This window comes from Bubalus bubalis, chromosome 6 (genome assembly GCF_019923935.1).
Source record: "Bubalus bubalis isolate 160015118507 breed Murrah chromosome 6, NDDB_SH_1, whole genome shotgun sequence".
Classification (NCBI taxonomy): Eukaryota; Metazoa; Chordata; class Mammalia; order Artiodactyla; family Bovidae; genus Bubalus; species Bubalus bubalis.
Window position 1 is genome coordinate 81568723 of NC_059162.1, and position 25132 is coordinate 81593854.

Consider the following 25132-nt stretch of genomic DNA (forward strand, 5'->3'; position numbering starts at 1 on the left):
AGTTTTCTCACTGCAATCCTCACCATGCCCCAGAGAAAACACGCCTGACTCACAGGCCGCATTGGCCCTGGGGGCGGGGAAGCTTGGCTGGGCGCTGCTGCCCAGTCTCTCAGGGCTCCGTCTCTTGGCACTCCTGGGGGCACAGGTGTGGGGGTGTCTCTCTGGAAGCCACAGAGGGAGGAAGGGCAGCCCATATCGCTGCCCACCCCCACTGCCTCATGGCCCCGGCCACCTCCCTCTTTCCCCCTTAAGCCATCAGCTCCCAAAGCTGCAGCCAAGTGGATTAGGGAAAGCAGCTAAATTATGATCAAGGATGAGGAAGAAATTCTTGAAACTGTTCCAGGGGCCACAGGCCTGAACTGTCTGCAGCTGATTCAACAGATGGGGAGGCAAAAAAGGCTCATGGAAAGCAAGCAAGACTCGGGGTCAATATTCCACTTCTGCCACATGGTATCTGAAAACCTGGGGCAGATTACTTAAGCTTCCGTTGAGCTACAGTTGCCTCAGCTCTAAAGGGGGCACAAGCATGTCTCACTTGGAGGGTTACTAGAAAGCATCTAGCCCAGTGTCTAGGCACTTGGAAACTTTGGTTCCAAACCAGCACTTGGAAACTTTGGTTCTAACAGCCTGTGTTGCCTACACAATCCCTAAGGCACTTATCCTACACAGCCTTCTCTGTGTGGGACTTCATTCCCCCAGCCTGTCTCCAAGGCAGCTGGAGGGCAGTAACTATGTGTCACACATCCTTTCCTTGGGAAGGAAAGGATCTCACACTCAGTGGGGCAGTGTGTGTTTCCTGGCTGACTGATACACTCACGTATCAAGATCGGGGGGCAGGGGTGCTAGGCAACACCACCAAAACGAACAGTCTCTGGCACCCAAGGCACACAGTGAAACCTTTTAATAAGTAAAACATGGGGGCATTTGCATGCTTTTCTTCCACCTGTTAGAAGTAGTTCAGAAGTAGCCAGTCAGTACCAGAGGCTTCCCTGCCTGGGACCATGCCATGCTTCTCCAGTGGTGTGAGCTTGGACAACAGCTGAACCTCACCTGTAAAGTGGGAAAATTCAAAGCACTTACATCGTAGGGTTATTGGCAGCACTTAGAGAGTATATGGAAAGCACTGAGTACAGTGCCTGGAGTAGGATTAATTGATGTTCAATAAGTACTCCTCTCCATCTCATCGTTATCAAAGCTCAGTTCTGTTTGCTGGGCTGGACACCCTTGTTAAATGGTAACACTGGAAATCTCACCCCAGGTAAAGGCCCTGCCGCCTGGGATGGGGATTCCACTCTGGGTGGGGGAGAGGTGCAGAGCTGGGCTGTCTCTCTTGCTCTCCATACAGCAAGGTGGCTTTGCGAGAAGTGCCTTCCAGACCACAAAATGCATTTCAAATATTTCGATTATAGTTTATGTTTTCCCTATACTTTAAAGTCTAGAAAGAATATTGTAGGCACAATGCTAGTTCCCACTTGTTAGACAACCTACTGTGAATGAGACACGCTGCCCCAGCTTTTCACAGATCCACTGTTTATGTTCTCAGTGGCCTGCAAAGTTAGAATTAGGTTTCAAGCCCATTTTAAAGATAAGGAGAATGATACTCAAAGGTCATTCAAGGTTTCAAGTGAGATTCAAACTCAGGTCTGTTGGCTCCCAAAACTATGCTTTTAACTACTGAGTTGCACTCAGGGGCTGAATGTAGATGTTCTAAGAGGAATAAGATGCCAATGAGCTCAAGATTTCCAGCCAAATGCTGGTAATCCTGCTCTGAGATTCCGAGAGTTCTGCCTGTCCCCTCAACAGGCAGCGTGGCATCTCTGCACCCAGGGCACAAGGCAGTCTTTGCTATTTAAGATCTCCTGAACCCTCTCTTCCTTCCCCTTGTTCCAAGTTAACCATGTTGAGCTTAATTTATCCACCACGGAAGGATTCAGGGTTTGGTTGACCCTGCTAAGATTTGAAATTACAGTTCTTGAGTCTAATTTTAGACCTAGCGCAGAGAACATTTTTTTCCTAGCTAGGACATCCAAACAAAATACAATACCACCCTCCCCCTCTTAAAAAAAAATCTGGTTTCTTTCTGAAATCAAAAGAGCATTTTGTAAGAAAAAAGAGACACCAAGACATGGTACCTTATTTTGCTTTAATATCCCAAAATACTTGTGTGAATGGGACTATGCTGCAAAATGAGAGAAATCTGTAGACAAGTACGTCTCACTCTGAAGAAAGAACTGATTGGAGAGAAGGCACCAGAAACTGCGTTTTGCTAGATGACATGTAAACATTAAATAAGGGAAAGGCTCACCAAGGAGAAAGGAATTCTCACTGTCATATCATGGGCAGATCCTAAGGATGGACATTGGCCTCATAAACTGATGCTCAACCTCCATCTTCCAGTGTAGTGTGAACAGGACCCGGTGCTAAGGAGACAAACACCCACACAGCAGCAGCGCACAAGGGCACGAAAAAGGACTGATAGTAGCATAAGCGCCTGGGTTCTTTCCTTTCTCTTCCCCACATGGCTTCTGCAGGCATATCAATTGGCAGAGCCTTGGAATAGTACCATTTGTCAACAACTGGTTAGTGGAAAAACCAAATCCTAAAAAGCCTGGGTGAATACACTTTGTTTCTGTCTGTGCTCTTCAATCAGATGACTCGGAGGGCCTGGGGTGGAGGGACGTACCACGTCTGGCCTGTCTTCTTAGGTGATGACAGTGGGTGCGGTGCGTCCCGTCTTTTCCTGGAGCTGGGACACCTTCAGGGCAATGGAAATCAGGGGGGCCAACATGACCTGGGGGAGACACAAAGAGAACAGTCTTTGCCACCACTTTCTCTAGAGACAGATCCAGAGCTCCAGCCCTGACTTGGCCTCTGAGCTCCAAACCCTTATCTGTGTACTCTGATATCCCCAAGGCTCCTCAAACTCTCTAAGTCTAAAAATAACCTAGTTCCAGCACTCCCTGTTTCAACAATGTGACACCACAGTCTATCATATTTAGCAAATAAACTTTTAAGAGTTGATCTTGACACCTCTTTCTCTCATATTCCCATTGTTCAACCCCCAGCATCCTAAGTGACCAACCTTCTAGGTCACCCAGTTCTCCCAATCCCAGTGCCAGAGCTCTCGCTAAACCAAGCCCTCCCTTTTACCTGGAACAACGGTGCTTCCACATCAGCTTCTGCATCCTCCAATTTGTTTCCCACACTCTACCCAAAAATATCGTTTCAAAACACAACAACATCACCACCCCCTACCTACTTCTCACTTGAAAAAAAAAAGTGAAAGTTAGTCGCTTGGTCATGTCCAACTCTTTGCGACCCTGAGGACTGTAGCCCGCCAGGCTTCTCTGTCCATGGAATTCTCCAGGCAAGAGTACTGGAGTGGGTTGCCATTTCCTTCTCCAACTTCTCACTTAAGTAAAAAAAAAAATGAATTCTGCTGTTGCTTAGATAAATAAATATTTTTAATATGAGAAAAGAAAACTATGTATCTAGTTGAACTGCCCATTTTATAGATGAGGAAACTGATACCCAAAGAAGTGAAGTGAGTTGACCTGGTGATTCAAGGGCAGAGCCAAGAGTAGTTCATGTTCTATTGCCCACTTTTGCTTTCCCTCACCTAAATCTCCACCAACTCATTATACCTGCAAGAAAGTTGGAGAACCACTGCACAGGCTAACACACCACTTGCCACTCCCCTGGGGGCTCTAACAGCCCCAGTGAAGTGCTGAGGCTGAGTACCAGCAGCTCCAGAGCAGGAGAAGGCAAGTCCCCACCTGGAAAGAAGGTACCCCTGGGCATGTGGGCACCCTACATCCTTCAATGCCCTCCCATCTCCTAAGGACTACAGTTTAGATGAAACATCTTTCATTCATTCTTTGTATCTGCCATGTGTCAGGTATTAAGACAGAGAAGCACAACTTCCTTTCTTGCTCTTGCTGTATTATTCTGTGGGTCTACAAGATAGATACCATTGTTTTTGATTTTAGTTTTAGGGATGTCTCAATACCACAGGGATGTGGCAATAACCGAAACTGGTGCCTGGCCACTGGAAAATCTGAGAAAGTGAAGGATCCTTCCATTTCTCTCTTTTTGTAGTAAAAACAACTGTAAGAGCCACTTTTTCTCAAAAGCTAATCCCATATGTCAGCCACAATATTCTGAACTTTGCATTCATTGTCTCCTTAAATTCCTGTAACATTGAGGTAAGTTGCATTCTGCCATTTTACAGACAAAGAAACCAAAGCTCAGAACATTAAAAAGACTTACCCAAGGACACACAGGTATTAAGGGGCAGGAACTGAATTTAAAACAAGATCTAATTACAAAATGGATGCTCAAAAGCACTATGCCAGGGGTTTTCAAATGAGTTTCACAGGATTCTAATCAGGTGTTAGACGGAAAAAGCTTTGTGGGAAAACAGGCGTGGCAAACACTATTTAAACAGGCATCTGTACTACAAGTCCACTCAGAGCTTTAAGGCACAGTGTGTGTTGTGAGCTGCCAAGGGGCTAACCCACCTCTATACTTCCTAAACTGGTTTTGGCTTTGGAACTCTGGTTGGGGAGCAGCTCCTAAGACAAGGAACAAGGATGATGACTGTCCTCCAAGTCATTATCCCTGGCTCCCAGGGTCCCTCCTCACTCTGACATACTCCTGGAGACACTCTGGGTGGGGCTGGGAACCCAAAACACAAGTTGCAAGTCCACTCTCCCATAAAGACCTTTCTTTCTGGGTCATAAAACAGTCTCTCCCTCCCTAATCCCTACTCCAGCCTTCCCTACCCCCTAACCCAGCCCTCCCTACCCTGTACCAATTCTGGAATCAATGTGTGTTCTTCCAGGGAAGGTGACGAGACCTAGCAAAGTGGTAAATAATCACTGACAGATCAGAGCACCAGACTGGGGCTGATTGAAAGATTAGTTCACTTGAATCTGCCACTTACCAGGCGTGTGAACCAATTAACTATTGCTTAACCTTTCTGAGCCTCTGTTGCCTTATCTGTAGTAGGGATATTAATAGATAAGAGATTTGAGAATGAAATGAATATACCAATTTGGATAATGGCTTTTGAACAAAGCTTGACAAATATAAAATGCTCAGATAATTGTTAGCTATTTTTGTTTTCTGACCTATTGAAGGAGACATGAAGCAGAGCCCCCCGGCCCCGCCCCGTTGGATCATTTGAAAGATGAGCTGTGAAGATGCAGGTGAAATGGAACCATTATCCCCCCCTCCAACGGAAAGAACCAGCCAGGGCTCAGGGCTCGGGCATTACCTGGGGGTCCTGGTAAATCTTGGCGAGATCCTTCTCATAGCTGTCGATGTACAGTCGGATAGTGGCGCCTGCGCTCCCAGTGCCGCTCAGTCGAAAGATGATGCGAGAACCATCTGCAAAAAGGAGCCGCAAGCCCTGGGAAAGATAACAGCGTTAGAAGGGAGAGTGAAGGCTGGAAGATTTTGAGGGCTCCACTTGGAGATCTAACATCATCCAAACTTGATCAACCGTAGGATCTTGAGAAACAGCCTCAGTTGAGCCCCATGAGCCTGCCTTTGGTCAGCCTGTCACTGCATCCAGCCAATGGGGGCTGGCTTATGGAGGAGAAGCATCTCCAGGGTCAGGTGGGAGACCAGATCCTGGGGAGGCTGGCGGACACAATACCAGCCTTCTCATCCCACTGCCCTGTGATTTATGGGCTAGCCATTCCAGTTTGAAGCTTAATAAATAAGTAAATAAATAAATAAGCTGTGGTAGATGGAGAGGGTGGGACGAATTGAAAGAGTAGCATGGAAACATATACATTACCATATGTAAAATTAGATAGCCAGTGGGAATTTGCTGTATGGTGCAGGGAGCTCAAACCTGCTGCTCTGTGACAAACTAAAGGAGTGGTATGGAGTGGGAGATGAGAGGGAGGCTTAAGAGGGAGTGGACATGTGTATACCTATGGATGATTCATATTAATGTATGGCAGAAACCAACACAACATTGTAAAGCAATTATCTTCCAACTGAAAAATAAATAAATTTATAAAAAGAAAAAAGAAAACAAACAAGCTGCTAGATACAGAGAGTCAATGTCCAGATCAGGAGGGAAACATGATCAGAATGGGCTGAAACCAGAGCAGATGAAGTTTCAAGTGGACCAGAGGATGGGCTCTTTGCAAAATCCTCATAGAGAGCCTCAAAAAGAGGTCAGGGAGCCAGGTGCCCCAAATAGTAGAGGCCAGCTATTCCAACCTATTGAGCAGGATCCAGTGGTCAGTCTCCACCAACACCTGGTGATTCAAAGCAGGGTTCACGTGGGTGCAATGCCAAGCCCAGTCTCTCTCTCCCCAGACCTCTCTCTTCCCTCTCTGGCCACATCTCTTGTCCTCAACAATCTTGATTCAGGGGAAAAAGGATGGGGACTCTTGAGGTAAGAAGGCTGGGTGAGACAGTTACTTGAAGACCCTTCAGTCTCGCTAAGTATGTCAGTTCTTCCACAGAAAGAAGTTTGTATGAAGCTGATGATCAACCAAAAGGAAAGATACTACCTCTCATCTCCTATTTGTCACCCAATCCCATCCAGTGTTTCATTGTGCCACTCAGCAGTGGAGATGGCAGGTGAAAACCCCAGAGGACATTCCCAGTTAGTCAATGTGGGAAGGACACAGTTAATATCCATTTACCATTTCTTGCTTTCTAGGCATATACCAGAGTTGGTCTCCTTCCCCACAGCCTCAACCTGAAGCTTCTATGTTCTTTCCACTTGATTGTAGATGCTGTATCTACTTCAGAAGATTTTCCCTCCTCCCTGGTTTTTCTGCTTATAGATCGTGGAGCTGCTGACTTCCTTAGAGCGCAGAGAGCAGGGACTGTGCCCACGCGATGGCCCTCCCACGCACACCTCACTCCTGGCAGATGTGGGATGCAGTGCAGAGTTGGGGGTTACTTCTCCTAAAGGTCTGTTCTCTCTTTGAAGGCTTCACCACAAAAACTGCTCTGCTCTGCCGTGCCCTGGGCTCCACCCTCCCCTTTCCTACACCCCCATCCCAGGCCTCTCTTTTTCTAATTAGCTCAGACATCATTTACAATCATCCAGACTGGACCCAAAGTTCTCCCAGATGGTGAAAAGGCATAAGGAAAAAGAGCCACGGGGCCAACATTTTGAGAAAGGGATACTCCAGGCACCAAGGGTCACTGTGGCCAGGCTTCATCCACCCATCCACTACCTGCTCTCCAAAGAGAGACTTCAAATAAACCCTGCAGCCCAACTCCTTCAAAGCGTGCTGGATGCCTTGAGAAGGACCAGGCCAAAAATCTGGATCAGAAAAAAAAGCTAATTGGAAAGCTATAGCAGAGTCTTATCTCCCTCTTCATCATCTCTGTTTCTATCTTTTTTTTGAATTTTTTTTTAATGTGGACCATTTTTAAAGTCTTTATTGAATTTGTTACAATATTGTTCCTGTTTTATGTTTTTTGGCCACAAGGCATGTGGGATCTTATTGAATCCGCATCCCTTGCATTGGAAGGTTAAGTCTTAACCACTGGACCACCAGGGAAGTCCCTCTGTTTCTAAATTCTGAGTCCATTCTGTGACAACAGCAACAGAACCAAAGAGAGAGGAACCTGGGCCCGGGTGTTTGTGAGAAGCCTGGAGAAGAGCTGACAAGGCCGCACCCTGGGTGCCCAGCACCCAGTGAGGGAAGCCCTAACAACTCTGTCTCCATCCGGATATTTTCGGGGTCTCCACTGTGATGCACACTGCTATGTTAGGGTCAGCTTCAAGTCATGTGCTACAGGTGATAACAGTGAATGTTTCTAAGTTCACAAATGGTTTGTCTGGGTTTTTTCTTCTTTTTTAGAAATTAGAATAGATCACAGAAATGTCTATAAAGAGATCACCCTCATGCCATGCTGGCATTCTGCTACAGTCTCTTGAGAGAGAGGGAGGAGGTTGAGATCGAAGGCAGCAGCTCTGCATCTTTTTAAGATTCTAGGGCTCTTTTCTGTGCACACATTCGACGTGACCTCTTACATAGAATTCTGGAGAATGTAAAAGTCCTTCTGGAGTCTAGAGTAAGCATCCTAGAATGAGGGCATAGGGGTGAGCGTAGAATTAGGGCAGAAACCATTTTACCTACAAGTACCCGTGCAAATCATCTGTGACTCAGCAGAAAGTCACTTGAGAAAACAGGGCAGCAAAAGACAAATGACCAAGAAAACTTTTTCTTTTTTCTCTTGAGATTTCAGAGACCAAGCTCCAAGGACTCTCTCCTACGTACACATACATCTGTTCCTACCTGATTTCTTGAAATGCTTCCATCCACCGGATCGCTGTACTCAAAGTTATCAATTTTCTCCACAGTGTAAACTTTGTCACCCACTGGAAACTGTTTCCCCACGAAGGAGCGATCAGAAATCAGGGCCTCCAACTCCTTCATCATTTTGTTTGCGCCCTCGGCTTCCACCTCCTCATAATCATACCTGGGAGAAATCACAAAGTTGAGGCTGACTTCAAATCACACCAACGGATATCAGCACTTTTTGCATCATTTGTTTGGCCCTCCCCCCAAACATCTAACTTCAGAAGAAGCTGGCAAAAATATGAGCGTGTCATTCTCTGGGGATGGAGCAGGCCAGGGATGAAAGGAAGCGTTTGGAAGGTTTCAGGAAAGGGTTAGGGGCTTCTGAATGAGCAGAAAACTCCCATTTGGGCTTTTCTACAGAATAAAGCTCTTAGCAGCTTCAAAGGCTTTTGAGAGATGCAATCTAACATTTAATCACCACCTCCGGAGGCCGTAGAAACAAAAGCAGTGTTATCTCTAAAGAAGGCTGCATGAAGGCACACATGACCCAGGCACTGCTCTTCCAAACAGCTGGAGCTTCTTTGGGATCCATGCTGGAAGGCTCCCAGTCTGGGACCTGCCTGAGGCTGCTGAGATGTTGGCTAAAGAGAGTTCCAGTCTCCACAGGAGCTTCCACGAGTAAGGCCAAGTTTTCACTGACCAAATGAAGGAGCCAAGCCCTAACTCATTCTTTTTTAAAGCCCTAACTCTTTACACCTGGAACGCCTCCCTCCTCTCAGTGAGAGTGGATTCTGATCCACAGTGTTCACCCTGACACAGCAGCCTGGTGTGGATACAAATGGGCCAAGAGAAAAATAAAAGCATATTACAAATGAAATGCTATGACCGTTATTTTTCCTCTGAGAATTGTTCTTGACTTCTTTCTTGTGAGGTTAAAGATTCTTACAGGTGTCTTTCCTTGTCCTGGTGGCACACACCCTCTTGAGAGAGTTATTTTTTAGAGGCTCAAGATAGCACAGTCTATATTTATTTGCAATAGAGAAACAAATATATATGTGCAAGATGACACCTCTGAGACATGAGAAATACCAGGGAATTAAGGCCAACTATTCTGGCTCCAGGATTCTATGAATCAAGGACAGCAGTCCCCTTAATCCTGAAGTCAGCTCTTTGCCCCAGTTAAAATGATAAACAGCACAAAATTACAACCAGGTGTTTGTGCTTTACATCTGTGACCTTTGGGTGTTTGAGGGAAATGTTCTATAAATCCTAGGCACAGAGGGGTATTATAATGGAAAGAATCTGGGCTCTGGAATCAGACAGAAGGAGCTATGAATTCAGCCTTTATTGGTTACTAACTGTCCAACTATGGGCAAGTTGCCTCATTTCTCAGAATCTCAGTTGCCTAATTGATAACTGTTTTGAGGCTGATGTGAAACAAGGCATGCAAAGAACACTTTTGTTAAATGAATGGAGGGTAGAATGGAGTCTTAACTAACCAGAGATTCAGGTTCTAAGGACTTTGTAATACTTGGTTAGCAGTTATTTAAGATTAATAAAAATACGTTGATAGTTTTTAGATGGAGGCTTCTAACTGATTCAAGAGTGACCCTCTCTTTGAACTAACTGTTCTAATCTTAGTCCATTCTATCTACTGTTCACTTGTTAACTCATTTATCTATTCAAAGCATATTTATACCATGTCACTATGAATTAGGTGTTTGGTGATACCATGGAGCACAAAAACAGACATGATCCTGCCTTCGTGATCCTCTGGGCTCTAGAGAGTTCATGCCTGCTATTCTGAATTACCAGATTTTTCTGGTTCTTAGAAAGTAGAGATTCTTGCTGTATTTGCCAGGGCTACTGTGTGGCAGATATTACTTATACCTTCCACCAAAGAATAACCTGAGGGAGGAAGATAGCAACGAACTTGTCCAAAGTTGAAAAAAGTTTTCTGATTAAGAAGACCAAGTTGCTTAAGGGTGAATTCTTTCTCGACTATCCAAAGATCATGGACCATTGAATCTGTGATAGAGTTTTTAAATTCTGTAGTCTCAACTCACCTATTTTTATAGAGACAGGAACTGAAGTTCAGAGAAATTATATCTTTACATTTATTATAGATAAGTAATTTATCTAATATCCTTGCTCTCATTTTTCTTTTCCATAATTAGAATAGTGAGATCCAGGGGAAAAAATCTGTTATTTTTATACTTACTAGGGGAAAGGCAAATTGAAATTAGTGAAAAGCACACTGGAAAAAATGTTAATGCATCTTAAAAATAGAAATATGTATGGTAAAGAAGACTTACTAACTATTCTAAGTATTTTGTCCACTGAGAAGCCCCAGTGCCTGGCAGAAAGTAGGTACACAGTATTTATTGAATCAATGAATGAGGCATTGACAACTACACAGCCTTTGGGGACCTATTTTAATGAGTCAGAAAAGTTGATTTACTAAGCATAATTGTTTCCATAATTTCAGAAAAAGTTTCCATATTTTCAGTGTCTCAGAGTTTATAAAACACTTTCAGACTCATATTTCATTTAATCCATTCAATAGCTAGACTGCTATTTCCATTTCTACGAATGAGAAAACTGAGTACAGAAAGAGGTTAAATGACTTCCCAATCTACTAGGGGGCAGAAATAAAATTCTAATCCATTTTTCTGAATCCAAATCCAATGCTATTATCATGCCCATCTGATAGGTACATTTAAAAGGCTGACAAAACATTCATTCTTTTGAATAAGTTAACTAAAAATTTTAAGCCTTGTTCTTTATAGCTAACATAAAAGTTGACTTCATCTCAACCCCAACTGAATTGTTTTAAAAATCCCCAATAGATTTAAAGATCCCCAATAGATAGAAGTGAATGAACTGAGGTTTTATTAACACTTAAGACAGGAAAGAATTTGTATGCGTGAGATTTCTCTCTGCTCACTTCCCCGCACCACCTCTGTTCCTGGCCAGGCTGTGGCTTACCTGGTGAAGAAATTCCGCCCATACTTTTGCCAGTGATCTTTAAGAATGTCCTCCACACTCTGTTTGCGGGTGGCTAGGATGGAGAGCCAAGCGAGGACAGCCCAGAGACCATCTTTCTCACGGATGTGGTCAGAACCTGGTGGGGGACAGCAAGCAGCTGTGAGAAGTGTGACTTCTCTAAAATACTTGAGAATAAACTCAATGGTAAACATGATCCAACCAAAAGTCATAAAATTTTACTGAGAAACCTGAATACACAGAAGGAACCACTTACTGAATAAAGCCACAAACTACTGAAAAAAAGTTCATGCTTTCCTAAGTAATTTAGAAGTTTAAGGCAAATGCCAATAAAAATGTCAGTGGAATAACTTGGTAGAATGTGATATATCAATTATGAAGTATGAATTTGAGGGGGAAAAAAGCAAAAGAACATGACCATTGTGAATTTTTAATAATTAAAATAATTAATTATTGTTCATGCAACAAAAGAGAGTACCCGGAAAGAGACCAAACACATATGAGACCTGAATAAATGATAAAGGTGTCACTTCAATGCTGTAAGAAAGAATGGATTACTTTTTAAGTAGTTTTTGTATAACTAGTTAAACAGTTGGGAAAAAATCAGTTTTTTCCCTATAAAATACCATGCCAAAAAGAATTCCAGATGAGTTATACATTAAACACCATGCCCGAAAGAATTCCAGATGAATTATACATTCAAATATAAAAACTGAAAACCTTTGAATACTAGGATATATACATATATCCTATACACACACACATATACAACTGTTTCTAATCTTAGAGATGGCAAACACATATAAATTCAAAATTCATAAAGTAAAAAGTCTCTCTAGTTGTCTACTTAAAAATTAGCATTTCTATCAGCAAAACTATTATGGATAAAATTAAAAGGCCACTGACCAACTAAAAAAAAAATTTAAACATTTGCAAATAAAGTAGATGTTTAAAACAATATAGAAAAAGCTCTTCTATATTAATAAGGAAAAAGCAAAGCCTCAACAGAAATATAGGCCACAAGAATATAAATAGGCAATTCATCAAAAAAATGAATACAGGTACCTGATTAATATAATATTTATATATATAATAATATAATATTATTTTTAAGAAGACAAATTTAAGTTAAAACCATGATAAGAAACTGCTACTTGTTTGACAAATGGCCACAGATTTAAAAATGAGAACACCTAATATTAGGGAAGGTATGAGGAAAATGGGATTCCAACATGCTGTTTCCACGAGGGTTACAGTCCTTTTAGAGAGCAATTTGGCAAATATGAAAGCCTTAAAAATTGACCTGCTTGTGGATCCAGGAACTCCAGTTCTAGGACATCTTTCTTTAACCAAAAAGGATTTAGTTAAACAAACCATGGCACATCTGTCTCTTGCTGAGGTCCTTGCTAAAATCTTGACTGAAAAAAACAAAATAGCGCATTTGGATGTACTTATATGCATGGAGGGGTCTTGCCAGGTGGCACAGTGGTAAAGAATCCGCCTGCCAATGCAGGAAAAACAAGAGACGTGGGTTCAATTCCTGGGTCAAGAAGATCCCCTGGAGGAGGAAATGGCAACCTGCTCCAGTATTCTTGACTGGTGAATCCTATGGACAAAGGAGCCTGGTGGGCTACAGCCATGGGGTCGTAAGAGTCTGACATGACTGAGCAACTGAGCACATACACACACACACACACACACACACTTATGCATGGAACCCTTTTCCAATAACCTGATCTGGAACAGAACTCTCATTTTTTCCCTTTAACGTCCTTATTCTAAAAAAAAAAAAAGCAAATGATATTGAGCTCCACTTTCTGATTTCTGAATAGGATTCAATACAATCCCTCTAATAATGTTTTGCATATGATCATGCCTTGAATTCTTCATGGGTCTCTCTGTCCTTCTTGACTTCTCACTGGGTCTTATTTTCCTTAGAATTGTGAGAGTAGCACAATGCTGGCAATGAGGCATGAAGTAAGTTTGTTTCCTTCCTCTCTTCATCCTTTTAGACCCAGCTCAAAGATCTTCTCCAATCTAGCTCCCAGCTTCCCTAGGCGGTTATGAGCTACTTGCTACCTACTCCAGTACTCTTGCCTGGCAAATCCCATGGACGGAGGAGCCTGGTAGGCTGCAGTCCATGGGGTCGCAAAGAGCGAGTGGGACACGACTGAGCAACTTCACTTTCACTTTTCACTTTCATGCATTGGAGAAGGAAATGGCAACCCACTCCAGTGTTCTTGCCTGGAGAATCCCAGGCACGGGGGAGCCTGGTGGGCTGCCGTCTATGGGGTCGCACAGGGTCGGACACGACTAAAGCGACTTAGCAGCAGCAGCAGCAGCTCTTCTTATATAGCAAGATTGCTTAAACCTGTGGTGCAGCACCATGCTTGCTCCTTAAGCCTCAGTAATTCATTTATGAGCATTTCACACCTCAACCATGTATTTCTCGGAGGCATCTCTTATTTACCCTTACATGGAATATATTAAATAACAGATTGTGAAGGAGCACAAGAATGAATTAATCAATTAATTAATCTACTGCAACATCTTCTCTCTTTTTTGGTTCATAAAAATACACAATTTTTTCCTCCCCAAAAGAGTCTTTCTAAGACACCACTTTTAGAGACAGTGGTTCTCAAAACCTGTATGCTGGCAAAACTACAGATATTAAGTAATACTTTTAGCACATTAAACAAGAAAGTTACAAGTGTTTACCTAATTTTATTAGCTATGGACTTTTATTTGCCTTTACTGCTCTTTCAAGCAACAGAGTTGGCTCTCTGGCTTCTACGGCTTTTGCAGATGATGATATGCTTTGGCAACGGTTTACCCTCAGCAGTAAGACCCTGGCAGCTACTTCTGTATATGAGAATTCATGACAGAAGTGTATAGCTTGGAATTATTTGTCTGTGAACCCCTAAGTTCGTTTTTCTTTATTCTGTCCTTCCTTCCTTTTTGTTTTCTTTTTTCTATTTTGGGGAGAGGGGGAGACTAGCTGAAAGCATAGTGGGCAGTATTCCTTTGTGCTTTTCCTGTTCTAAGAATTAGCTTTTTATGTAGACATGAAAATAAAATCTAAAAATCTTACCCAACTTTAACCTAGTTACTCGGAGATAACTAAATCACACACCTAATATTTTTAAACAAAATATCTGCCTTGTATAACATAAATAAATATTATCTTCCATTTACACAATCTCCAGTCTCTTTTGAAAATTCTCATTAATCTCACTAATCACCTTGGATATATAAAAATGCTGGGTAACTCTGACTAATACTTAAGAAGTCTGGGTAAATTTCATTTTCTTTAGAGTTCTAATGAATGATGACAAGTTACTAGTGAAAAAAAGGCAATGGTGTGTAGATGTGTTTCTCAAGCTACTATTGTTTTTGCAGGTGTGGCAGTTTTGGGTCAGTGAAAAATGCTTTATATTTAAGAATCAGAAAACCTGAATCTGAAACTTACTTATAAGCTGCTTGAATTTGGACAAATCACCTAACTTTTCTGAGCCTCATACAGTTCCTTCAACTGTAAAATGGGGGTAATGCCACCTTTCTCACACAATTTTAAGACTCTTCTGTGAGAGAGGATGAAAATCTTTTATAAACTGTTAAGTACCATGCAAAGTAGGCAAATTCTTTACTGTCTGTGCCACCAGGGAAGCCCGAGTACCATATACCAGTTGAAACCAATATAAGGTACCATTATGAATAAGGGAAAAATAAACTTTTAGGGAAAATTAATACTCTCCACTATCTCATTAAGCTTTCAAAAATAATGTCCCTTAACTATACATACTGGGGAAGAAAATGGAATATAACCTAATATGCTCTTTTTTTCTGTGCAATGGGATTACAGTGTTTTTCTCTTCTTCCCCAATTTTTATATTATATGAATTACTGGTATCATTTTTTAATTTAAAAAAAAGAAGACGCCAAGTCCACTTAAGTATAAGGAAGGGGAGACACTATCGGCAAGCACCGCTAGTCCTAACTGCAAGCTTTGCTTCACGTCTCTTCAAACTTGGTCCAGTTCAGGGACCAGCCCATGGGGATTCTGCCCTTTCAGCATCTTCAAACACCTGTCACTCGACTTTGGCCTAATCAGCACCTTGTGATATGTATAAACTCTGCTCAGTCAGAGCACACTCTGGGTCCTAGCCAAGAAAAATGTCAACCTTTGCTGAGGGAGCCAAGAGCCAACAGTTCAGGGCTTAGGTTTCATTTACCGATACGAACACCTCAGGAGAGCCCAGGCTCCTGCTGTTGCCAGGCCACGGTCTGTGGATGGGCCATGACAGCTGAAAAAGAGCTCCACAGAGTTCTCTGGAAACCTGAGCATCTGCCTGTCTCTTTCTCTGACCATCTCTATTTCTCCTTCCATCCCCTAAACATGCTGTTTTCTCTGCCTGGAAATTTCTGCCCCACATATAACTATTAGCCTGGCTAACATCTGTAACTACTTGCAACTTCCATCTTATCCAGGATGCCTTCCTTGTTATCCTCCGTGTTTACCTCTGTTCTATCGCACCCTGTCTGTTCTTACCCCACCCTACACTATGAGTTGAACCTGGTTCATGCTTGGTGTGCAGTCAGCTCTCAGGAAGGGTTTGCCCAAAGAACGACCAGACCCCAGCTGACTGACCGGTGGTCCAGCAGACCTGCTCTGTCCTCTTTGGCTTCTACTGCACAGATGACTTCCCTCTGAAAGGGCAGGAAAGAGCCTCAGAAAGCCTTTTCCACACCACTCCCGCCTTCAAGGGGAAGCTCCCCCTCGGCAACCTTCAAACTTTCCACTTAGCTATTTATCCTGCACTGCCTCATAACTGCCCCTAGAATTTCTGTTTCCTTTGGAGGAAATTGGTAAGTACTTGACAGGCAGAAAATGTGTCTTAACCCAAACTCCATTTTACACTCAATAAGTATGAGTCAGTGTCTACCATGTTCTAAGGTAACCCAAACTCCATTTTACACTCAACAAGTATGAGTCAGTGTCTACCATGTTCTAAGGATATGAGAAAACACTGGGATGAGTGAGACACGTTCCTTGCCCTCACAGATGGGCAAGACAGAGAGCTAGACATGCAGGTAACAGTTTAACGGAGTTAGTTATAATTAGGGCATCAGCCCAGTGCTGTTGGGAATAGTCTGTCTAGGAAATTTCCCAGAGACAGGATGTTCTAACCTTCCTGTGGGGAGATTTACCTACAGGAAAATGTACTCGAAGGTATGCAAATTAGAACAGGCAGAGAACTAGATAGAAAAAACTAATCCCCTCACCACAAAACCAGGTTAGGTGCCCTGAGTATACAGTTCCTGGCACATTCTGTACTTCAGATTCTATTGCTTTGCACACTTGAGATAACCTGGCCAGGGTCTGACTTCCTTCCTCAAATGTGGCCTCCATGGAGCCCCCCACAGGAAAGCTGTGCTTACCACTGTGTTCCCAGAACCTAATTCAGTATCTGGGACAGAGCCAAAGCTCAACACACATTTGAGGAATGAGCTGATGAAGTATTAATATGAAGGGTTTTTCATAAGAAATTAAAATTAAAGGAAATTTGCAAAGCATGAATGCTGTACTTCTTTAAGAGACCACTCCCATATAATATATATCATCTCTAGAACCTTTCCAAGATGAGACGGGAGAAAAATATTGCTAACCTCTAGACTGGGCCAGATCAGAATTTACTGGCCTATTTCCATATGATACCAAGTTACTCCTCAACCTGGTTTCCTGTCCCTCTATTCCATGCCCCCTCCCTCCTTTTCCCAAGGAAGAATTTCAAAAGCAGTGACATTCTAGTTTATTCAGTGACTTCACGTTTCTTCCCGTTTTCCCAAGAATTCAAGATTTCCCTCTACCATTGCGTATAAACACGTGCATCATCACCCACAATTCGGGAGGAAAGTAACCGCACCATGAGGTCAACCAAAAGTAGGAAGTTCACCCTGTCCCGTTCTGGTATCATAACAAAAACACCTTCCTCCCTGGCATTTGTGCCACTGACGTCTGAGGAGTGTCGTAGCCTTGGTGGCCACAATAATCACTTGACAGTCGCTGTTTTTCCACCATGAACAGACTACCATGTACTTGGTAAGAGTAATCTTACAGCTTGTGCATTTAAATGCTAGTGATGTATTTTATTCGATGAGCCAGTTCTGGTGAAGTCTGACTCTTTTGCACCTCTTTGCAAGTAAATTTCTCCTTTTCTTTTATAAAAGGTCATCTTGTCTTGCAAAGACCGTGGGTCCTCAGCTCTGTACTATGGAGTAGAGTGGTGCTGAGTCCCAGCAAGAGTCCCAGATTCTGCCAGAGGTGAGTGTTTAAGCCGAAGAGCACCGACTAGACACTCATGACTCCATCAAAACACAGGAAACTACACTGGATAATGTTTGAAGTCCTTTCCTTTCCTACACCAGGGCTCTGGTTTGTCTGAATGGGGGGTGCCAAGTGAATAGCGTGTTCTCTCATTCATTCAACAAGTGTTTGCTGAACACCTATTATATTCTGGGATTTATACCAGGCTCTGAGGATATGGTGGAGAACAAGACAAATATGACTCCTGTCCTCATGGAGCTTACAGTATAGTGGAACCAACAGACATTAATCAAATAATTATAAATACTTGTAAAATTACAGCTGTACTATGTTCAAGGAAGGAGAGGTGTGTGGTGCTGTGAGATCTAATAATAAGGGGATTTGACCCACTCTGGAAAGTTAGGGAGGCTTTCCTGAGAAACTGCCTCTACTCTAACTTAGAAAAGCACATAAATAAATGACCTGGCACTCAATTAAGCTATAGAATTCAAATACTTCAAAGCTTGTAGGATCACTAATGTCCATCCTGAGATGCTCGGTAAAGGAACTGTTGAAAACATTTGCCAACAAGGGACATAGCAGGTGGAATCTAACTCCTCTCTAAACAAGTAGATCAGAAGTTCAGTTAAGTAAGTTCAGCTGCGCTCGCTCACTCAGCAGTGGTGCTCCATGGCTATGAGCCTGGCTTTGTAAATGTTTTTCTCATAAATATTATGGAACAATTGTCTTTTTTTCAAAGAGAGAGAGAACAAGTTTGTGGATTTTTCTCAGGATGAATCCTTTCTTTTGATATAAAAGATATCAAAGGGAAGATAAAACCATGGTTGGCACTTAGTATTTGATGATGGGTTAGTAAATAAATAAACAAGAACAAGCCTTAACAAGGAATAATTAAAGTCTAATGCCTGGGTTCAAAGAAATCAGTTCCACAAATGTAATCTGGGGACTTTTCTTGGCAAATGCTACTGAGTAAAAGCTTAAAGGGGTATAATTATCTACAACATTAAATGAGCTAAACAGTATTATGAAATGTCCAAAAAGCTAACATAAATGAAAGTCATATCAAGAAATGTACAGGGTCCAGTTCTCTAGAAATAGTCATCCATCTACTCTCTACTTGTCAAGTCAACCCTGGAGGATTTGGGCTCAGTTCTAGACATGATCTTCTATGAGGGGCACTGGTGAACGGGGAAACATTTAGAAACCAGTGCTAGGTATATAAACAATATGAAGTGAGGGATGACTGGAGGACTAGGCATGGGTGATCAGGAGAAGAGAGGACCTGAGAACTGCCCTCCGGTATCTGAAGGCCTGTCACGCGAGGCAGGAGCAGCCTGTGCACCCTGTCTTCAATCCTGTTCCCAGCCAGTCAACACCTAGAAGGTTACTTGGCCCTAGGACCCTGATTCGCCTTGCCCAATGCTATCCACATGGGTCTGAGGGGCAATGTGTTACTAAACATACCACAAAAAGATATATTACAGTTAACAATGTTTACATAAAACCGTGCAAACTGGATTCCTTATGGCAGAATGTTTTGGAATCTTCAAATGATAATACCATCATGAATGTCCAAGACAGAGAGGGGTATTCCAAGTTTTCTGATCTTCATGGAACTAGTATCTTTCCACACATCCAAACACCCAGGAAGACCTTGTTCTAGACTTTTCTCTTTTCATTAGGCTCAGCACTGGAATAGGTACACGAAGTCAGGAAACCAAAGGTTTAGACACGGTACCTGCCTTCAGTGACAGCTTCACCCATAGGGAAGAACGACTGATCCCAAGCCTGCACTGGATAACACTGGGGGGATTTCATGGGCAGAGACCACCTCACAGGTCCAGTGGGTAGTCATCTGGCATCCCGTGGAGTAATATGGCACCATCCACATTTTATGAGGTAGGACAGAACTAAGCAGTAGCCTTGATATCTCTGACCAAAGACCTAGACCTTGGGAAATCATGTAGCCTCTTTTGTAGACATTGTTCAACCTCCAAACTCATTCCAAACTCATTCTTGCTGCTGCTGCAGTCGTGTCCGACTCTGTGCGACCACATAGATGGCAACCCACCAGGCTCCCCTGTCCCTGGGATTCTCCAGGCAAGAACACTGGAGTGGGTTGCCAATTCCTTCTCCAATGCATGAAAGTGAAAAGTGAAAGTGAAGTCACTCAGCCTTGTGCGACTCTCAGCTACCCCATGGACTGCAGCCTACCAGGCTCCTCCATCCTGGGATTTTCCAGGCAAGAGTACTGGAGTGGGGTGCCATTGCCTTCTCTGAAACTCATTCTTGCTGCTGCTGCTGCTAAGTCGCTTCAGTCGTGTCTGACTCTGTGCGACCCCATAGACGGCAGCCCACTAGGCTCCCCCGTCCCTGGGATTCTCCAGGCAAGAACACTGGAGTGGGTTGCCATTTCCTTCTCCAATGCATGAAAGTGAAAAGTGAAAGTGAAGTCGCTCAGTGAAGTCATGTTCGACCCTTAGTGACCCCATGGATTGCTTGCTTGGCCTTAGGACCATGGGATTTTCCAGGCAAGAGTACTGGAGTGGGATGCCAGTGCCTTCTCCAAAACTCATTCTTAATACCCTACAATTCCATAAGCCAATTCATTACCAAGAAGTAACATCACTTCCTCAAGGGTATTAAATTGCTTAGAACTTTGTCACTGGGCATCTCAAATTTCATTCTACCCACTCCTTTTATACAGTTCATGAGGTTCTCATGGCAAGTATACTGGGGTGGTTTGCCATTTCTTCCTCCAGCAGATGCTGAAGAGATCAAGAAGAGATGGAAAGAATACCTAGAAGAACTGTATAAAAAAGATTTTAATGAACCAGATTACTATGATGGTGTGGTTAGTCACCCAGAGCCAGACATTCTGAAGTGTGAAGTCAAGTGGGCCTTAAGAAGCACTGCTGTTAATAAAGCTAGTGGATGTGATGAAATGCCAACAGAACTATTCAAATCCCTAAAAGAGGATGCCATCAAGGTTTTGCATTCATTATGTCAGCAAATCAGGAAGATCCAGCAGGATACAGGACTGAAAAAGGTCAATTTTCATCCCAGTTCCCAAGAAAGGTAGTACCAAAGAGTGTGCTAACCATTGGACAATTGCACTCATCTCCCATGCCAGTAAGGTCATGCTTAAAATCTTGTATGCTAGGCTTCAGCATTATGTGAACAAAGAACTTCCAGATGTCCAAGCTGGGTTTAGAAAAGAAAGAGGAACTAGAGATCAAATTGTTAACATTTGAGGGATTATATAGAAAAAGCAAGGGAATTTCAGAAAAACATCTATCTCTGTTTCATTGACTACGCTAAAGCTTTTGACTCTGTACATCATGACAGACTGTGGAAAGCTCTTTTAGAGATGATAATATCAGACCATCTTACCTGTCTCCTGAGAAACCTGTATGTGGGTCAAGAAGCAACAGTTAGAACCCTGTATGGAACAAATGATTGGTTCAAGATCGAGAAAGGAGTACGACAGGGCTGTCTGCTGTCACCTGTTTGTTTAACCTATACACTGAGCACATCATGAGAAACGCCAGGCTGGATGAGTTCCAGGCTCGAATCAAGACAGGTGGGAGAAACATCAACAACCTCAGATATGTGGATGATACCACTCTAAAGGCAGAAAGCAAAGAGGAAACTAAAGAGCCTCTTGATGAGGGTGAAGGAGAAGAGTCAAAGAGCCAGCTTAAGACTAAATATTAAAAAATCTAAAACCATGGCATCCAGGCCCATTACTGCATGGCAAATAGAAGGGGCGAAGGTGGAAGTAGTGACAGATTTCCTCTTCTTGGGCTCCAAAATCACTGCTGACAGTGACTGCAACCATGAAATCAGAAGCTGTTTGTTTCTTGGCAGGAAAGCAATGACAAACCTAGACAGTGTGTTGAAAAGCAGAGACATTACTCTGCCAGCAAAGGTCTGTATAGTCAAGGCTATGGTCTTCCCAGTAGTCACGTATGGTTGTGAGAGCTGAATAAAGCAGAATGCCAAAGAATTGATGCCTTCAACTATGGTGCTGGAGAAGAAAGTCCCTTGGACAGCAAGGAGATCAAACCAATCTTAAGAGAGATCAACCCTGAATATTCACTGGAAGGACTGATGATGAAGCTGAAGCTCTAGTATTTTGGTCATCTGATGCAAACAGACAACTTGTTGGAAAAGTCCCTGATGTTGGGAAAGATCAAGGGCAGAAGGAGAAGAGGGTGTCAGAGAATGAGATGGCTGGATGGTATCACTGATGCAATGAACATGAACTTGGGCAAACTCTGGGAGATGGTGAGGGACAGGGAAGCCTGACATCCTACAGTCCACGGGGTCACAAAGAGTTGGACACGACCGGGCGACTGAACAACAACAACATCCACCCCACCCTAGGATTTATAGAAAAAGAAATCAGCCTTTTATTTTGTTTAACCAGCATGAATTGCAACTCAATGGCAAGGCTGATAGATTTTGATTTTTTCTTTGACAAAGGATGGAAGAATAGTACTGAGGATCAAGAAGATTGGTTCTTTTACTTCAAAATATTGGGTAGAGGCAATAGGAAGAGAGAAAATATGGCCACTGAAGTACTTTGCAACCTGGCTGCTGGAGACAACCCTGGGGAAAGGGCCACAAGCCTGAATGAATGTTTAGAAAAGAGAGAGACTGATGTAGGATGGGGTCATTGGGAAGGTCATGGAAGTGGGACTTCAAGTCCGTACTGGAAAGGCATAGAAAAGGAGGGAAAGCATGTGTTGTATGGCAGAAACCAATACAACATTGAAAGCAATTACCCTCTAATTAAAAATAAATTAAACTTTTAAAAACTTACAAAAAAGAAGGGAGAACATGGAAAGTGGGGTCTAAGGATTGTGGGACATCCCCTAAGCATACCATGTTCTACTCTTTCATTGCACCACAATTTACATATAGAGCTTCATGGTCAATTTCTTGATTACCTAGCAATGCAGTTCCACCCTAATGGTCTCCCTCTACATAACCTTAATAAATTACAACCAGTTGCTACAGAAAACATACGCCTATTAAAGAAGAAGATTTAACACTGTGGTGAAAACTTCTCTTAAATAAAAACGAAAAACTGACTCACTCCACCATATTTCTTCCTAGAAATAAAAACATTTATAAAGGTTTCCTTGACCACTGAGGGGAGAAAAATGTGTTTATCATTCTGTTTAATCCCCACAGACTCAATGGCCACGCTGCCCAAACTTCCTGCCTTGGTAGATGTGATCCTCTGAAAGTAAAATTAACCCTCCCCGGTGGAACGTGCTCGCTGCTTTTTCAAATGTGTACACTCCATCAGGGTTGTTATAAATAAGCTGTATCTTGATTTAGGACATATCAGCTACCGTTGCTATTTCAGTGCTGCTTTAGCAGTCTAAGCTTTCACTGCAAGTAGCATTTACAGGGAAAAAAACCGCTCAGGGCTGCATACTTACCAGTCCCGAAGCTCTCCTCCCCACAAAGGGACAGTTTGCTTGCGTCCATCAGATTCCCAAAAAACTTCCAGCCAGTTGGGGTCTCATACAAAGCGATCTTTGTAGCATTAGCCACCCTTCAAAGGCATGAAATCAAAGTTACATCACAGCAGGACTGCTAGGGTAGCCATGTGAGGGATGGAAAATAGCAACCGTTATTGTAATCAAGGGTTCCACTTAGCATTGCTCAGAGGTACACATAATTCTAAGACTGGTGGAAAATCGTATGAGAAAACTTTGCACAATGGGCTATTATATGTGGAGTCAGAGGAGGGGGAGCAGAGTACGAAGAAAGAATTAATTCAGGTCACTGAATTTAATATTTTAGAAGAAGTAACAGTGGCAAAATGGACAAAACTGTTTGGGGGCCTATTTAAACCCATGTGTTTTGGATACAGACAGCATTTATAACCATTCCATAATGAACAAAAGAATCATGTTTTGATGCACCTACAATTATAGAGCCAGAAGATATTGGGTCTGGGAGGTCAGTATTTCACAGAGAAAGAAACAGGACCCAGAATGTTACATGTCTCAGTCCAAGGTCACACAGCCAGGATGACCACTGCCTGCGATCCGGTCAGTGCTCCTTTCATTCCCTGGAAGGTCCCTCAAGGACAAGTCCCGGGGGGACTCCCGTCAGCTCTAGCTGCATCCACACCAATCCATGGTCCCCTGTCCCCTGCAACACATCTTTTACTTCTCCCTATATTATCCTTAGTCTATTTGAAACTTTTGATTCCTTTCCCTTTGAACAGGAAAAGTTACCTACACTTCATTCACCCTCTTAGTCAGATTTGCTTCCCAAAATGCTTATCACTAGCAAAACAGTATCATATTTCAATTCTAATATTTGAGGAAAATTAAATTATGATTTTTAAAACTGTGAAAATAAAATAAAGTTTCTTTCTGGGTAATGAAGTATTTTCCATTGTGATTCTATATGTGGATTATCACATATAATCCACATAAATTGGAATTAGACTATTTTGGATTACACAGAAGCTATTTCAGGACCTGATCAGTCTAATGGACAATAGTGTGGCCACAAACCAGCTCACAGCTTTGGAGGGAGGATGTGGAGGCAGAAGGACCAGGGTCTAATTCTAGCTCTGATGTAGCTGTGGAGTCCTGGGAATGACTGCTAACTACTCTTCTGGCTGACAGATGAATGGATAAAGAAGATGTGGTACAAATACCATATAAATGGAATATTCCTCAGCCATAAAAAAGAACAAAATAATGCCATTTGCAGTAATATGGATGGACCTAGAGATAGCCATAATGAGCGAAGTAAGTCAGCCAGAGAAATACAAATATCATATGATATCACTTACATGTGGAAACTTAAAAAAAAAATGGTACAAATGAACTTATTTACAAAATAGAAATAGAGTCACAGATGGGAAAACAAACTTATGGTTACCAAGGGGCAAAAGAGTTGGGGAGGGATAAATTGAGAGATTGGAACTGACATATACACACTGCTGCTGCTGCTAAGTCACTTCAGTCGTGTCCGACTCTGTGTGACCCCGTAGACGGAGCCCACCAGGCTCCATCCCTGGGATTCTCCAGGCAAGAACACTGGAGTGGGTTGCCATTTCCTTCTCCAATGCATGAAAGTGAAAAGTGAAAGTGAAGTCGCTCAGTCGTGTCCAACTCTTAGTGACCCCATGGACTGCAGCCTACCAGGCTCCTCCGTCCATGGGATTTTCCAGGCAAGAGTACTGGAGCGGGGTGCCATTGCCTTCTCCGATATACACACTACTATATATAAAATAGATAACTCATAAGGACTTACTCTATAGTACAGAGAATTCTCCTCAATACTCTGTGATGACCTTTACAGGAAAAGAATCTAAAAAAGACTGGCTGTATCTAATTATAGCTGATTCACTTTGCTGTAAAGCAGAAACTAACACAACATTGTAAATCAACTATACTCCAAAACAAGTAAAAAAATAAAATAAGGACTGCTATGAGGATCAATTGAGACAGTGAATGTAAAAAAGACC

General features: G+C 42.7%; 1 protein-coding gene across 3 annotated transcripts in view; it reads right to left on the reverse strand.

The window, feature by feature from the left end:
- Nucleotides 1-886: 886 nt before the first annotated feature.
- PGM1 (phosphoglucomutase 1) overlaps nt 887-25132 on the reverse strand; it is a 69895-nt gene continuing 45649 nt past the window's right edge. For 2 of the 3 annotated variants that reach the window (XM_025288556.2, XM_044944897.1), the window contains exons 7-11: nt 23079-23194; nt 11280-11415; nt 8286-8469; nt 5279-5413; nt 2125-2791 (exon numbers count right to left, since the gene is read on the reverse strand). In XM_025288556.2, the coding sequence (XP_025144341.2) occupies nt 2702-2791; nt 5279-5413; nt 8286-8469; nt 11280-11415; nt 23079-23194 (661 nt within the window). In that variant the 3' untranslated portion in view covers nt 2125-2701. Of the gene's footprint in view, nt 1051-2124; nt 2792-5278; nt 5414-8285; nt 8470-11279; nt 11416-23078; nt 23195-25132 lie in introns of those variants that run through there. The other variant, XM_044944898.1, reaches the window with a different exon arrangement.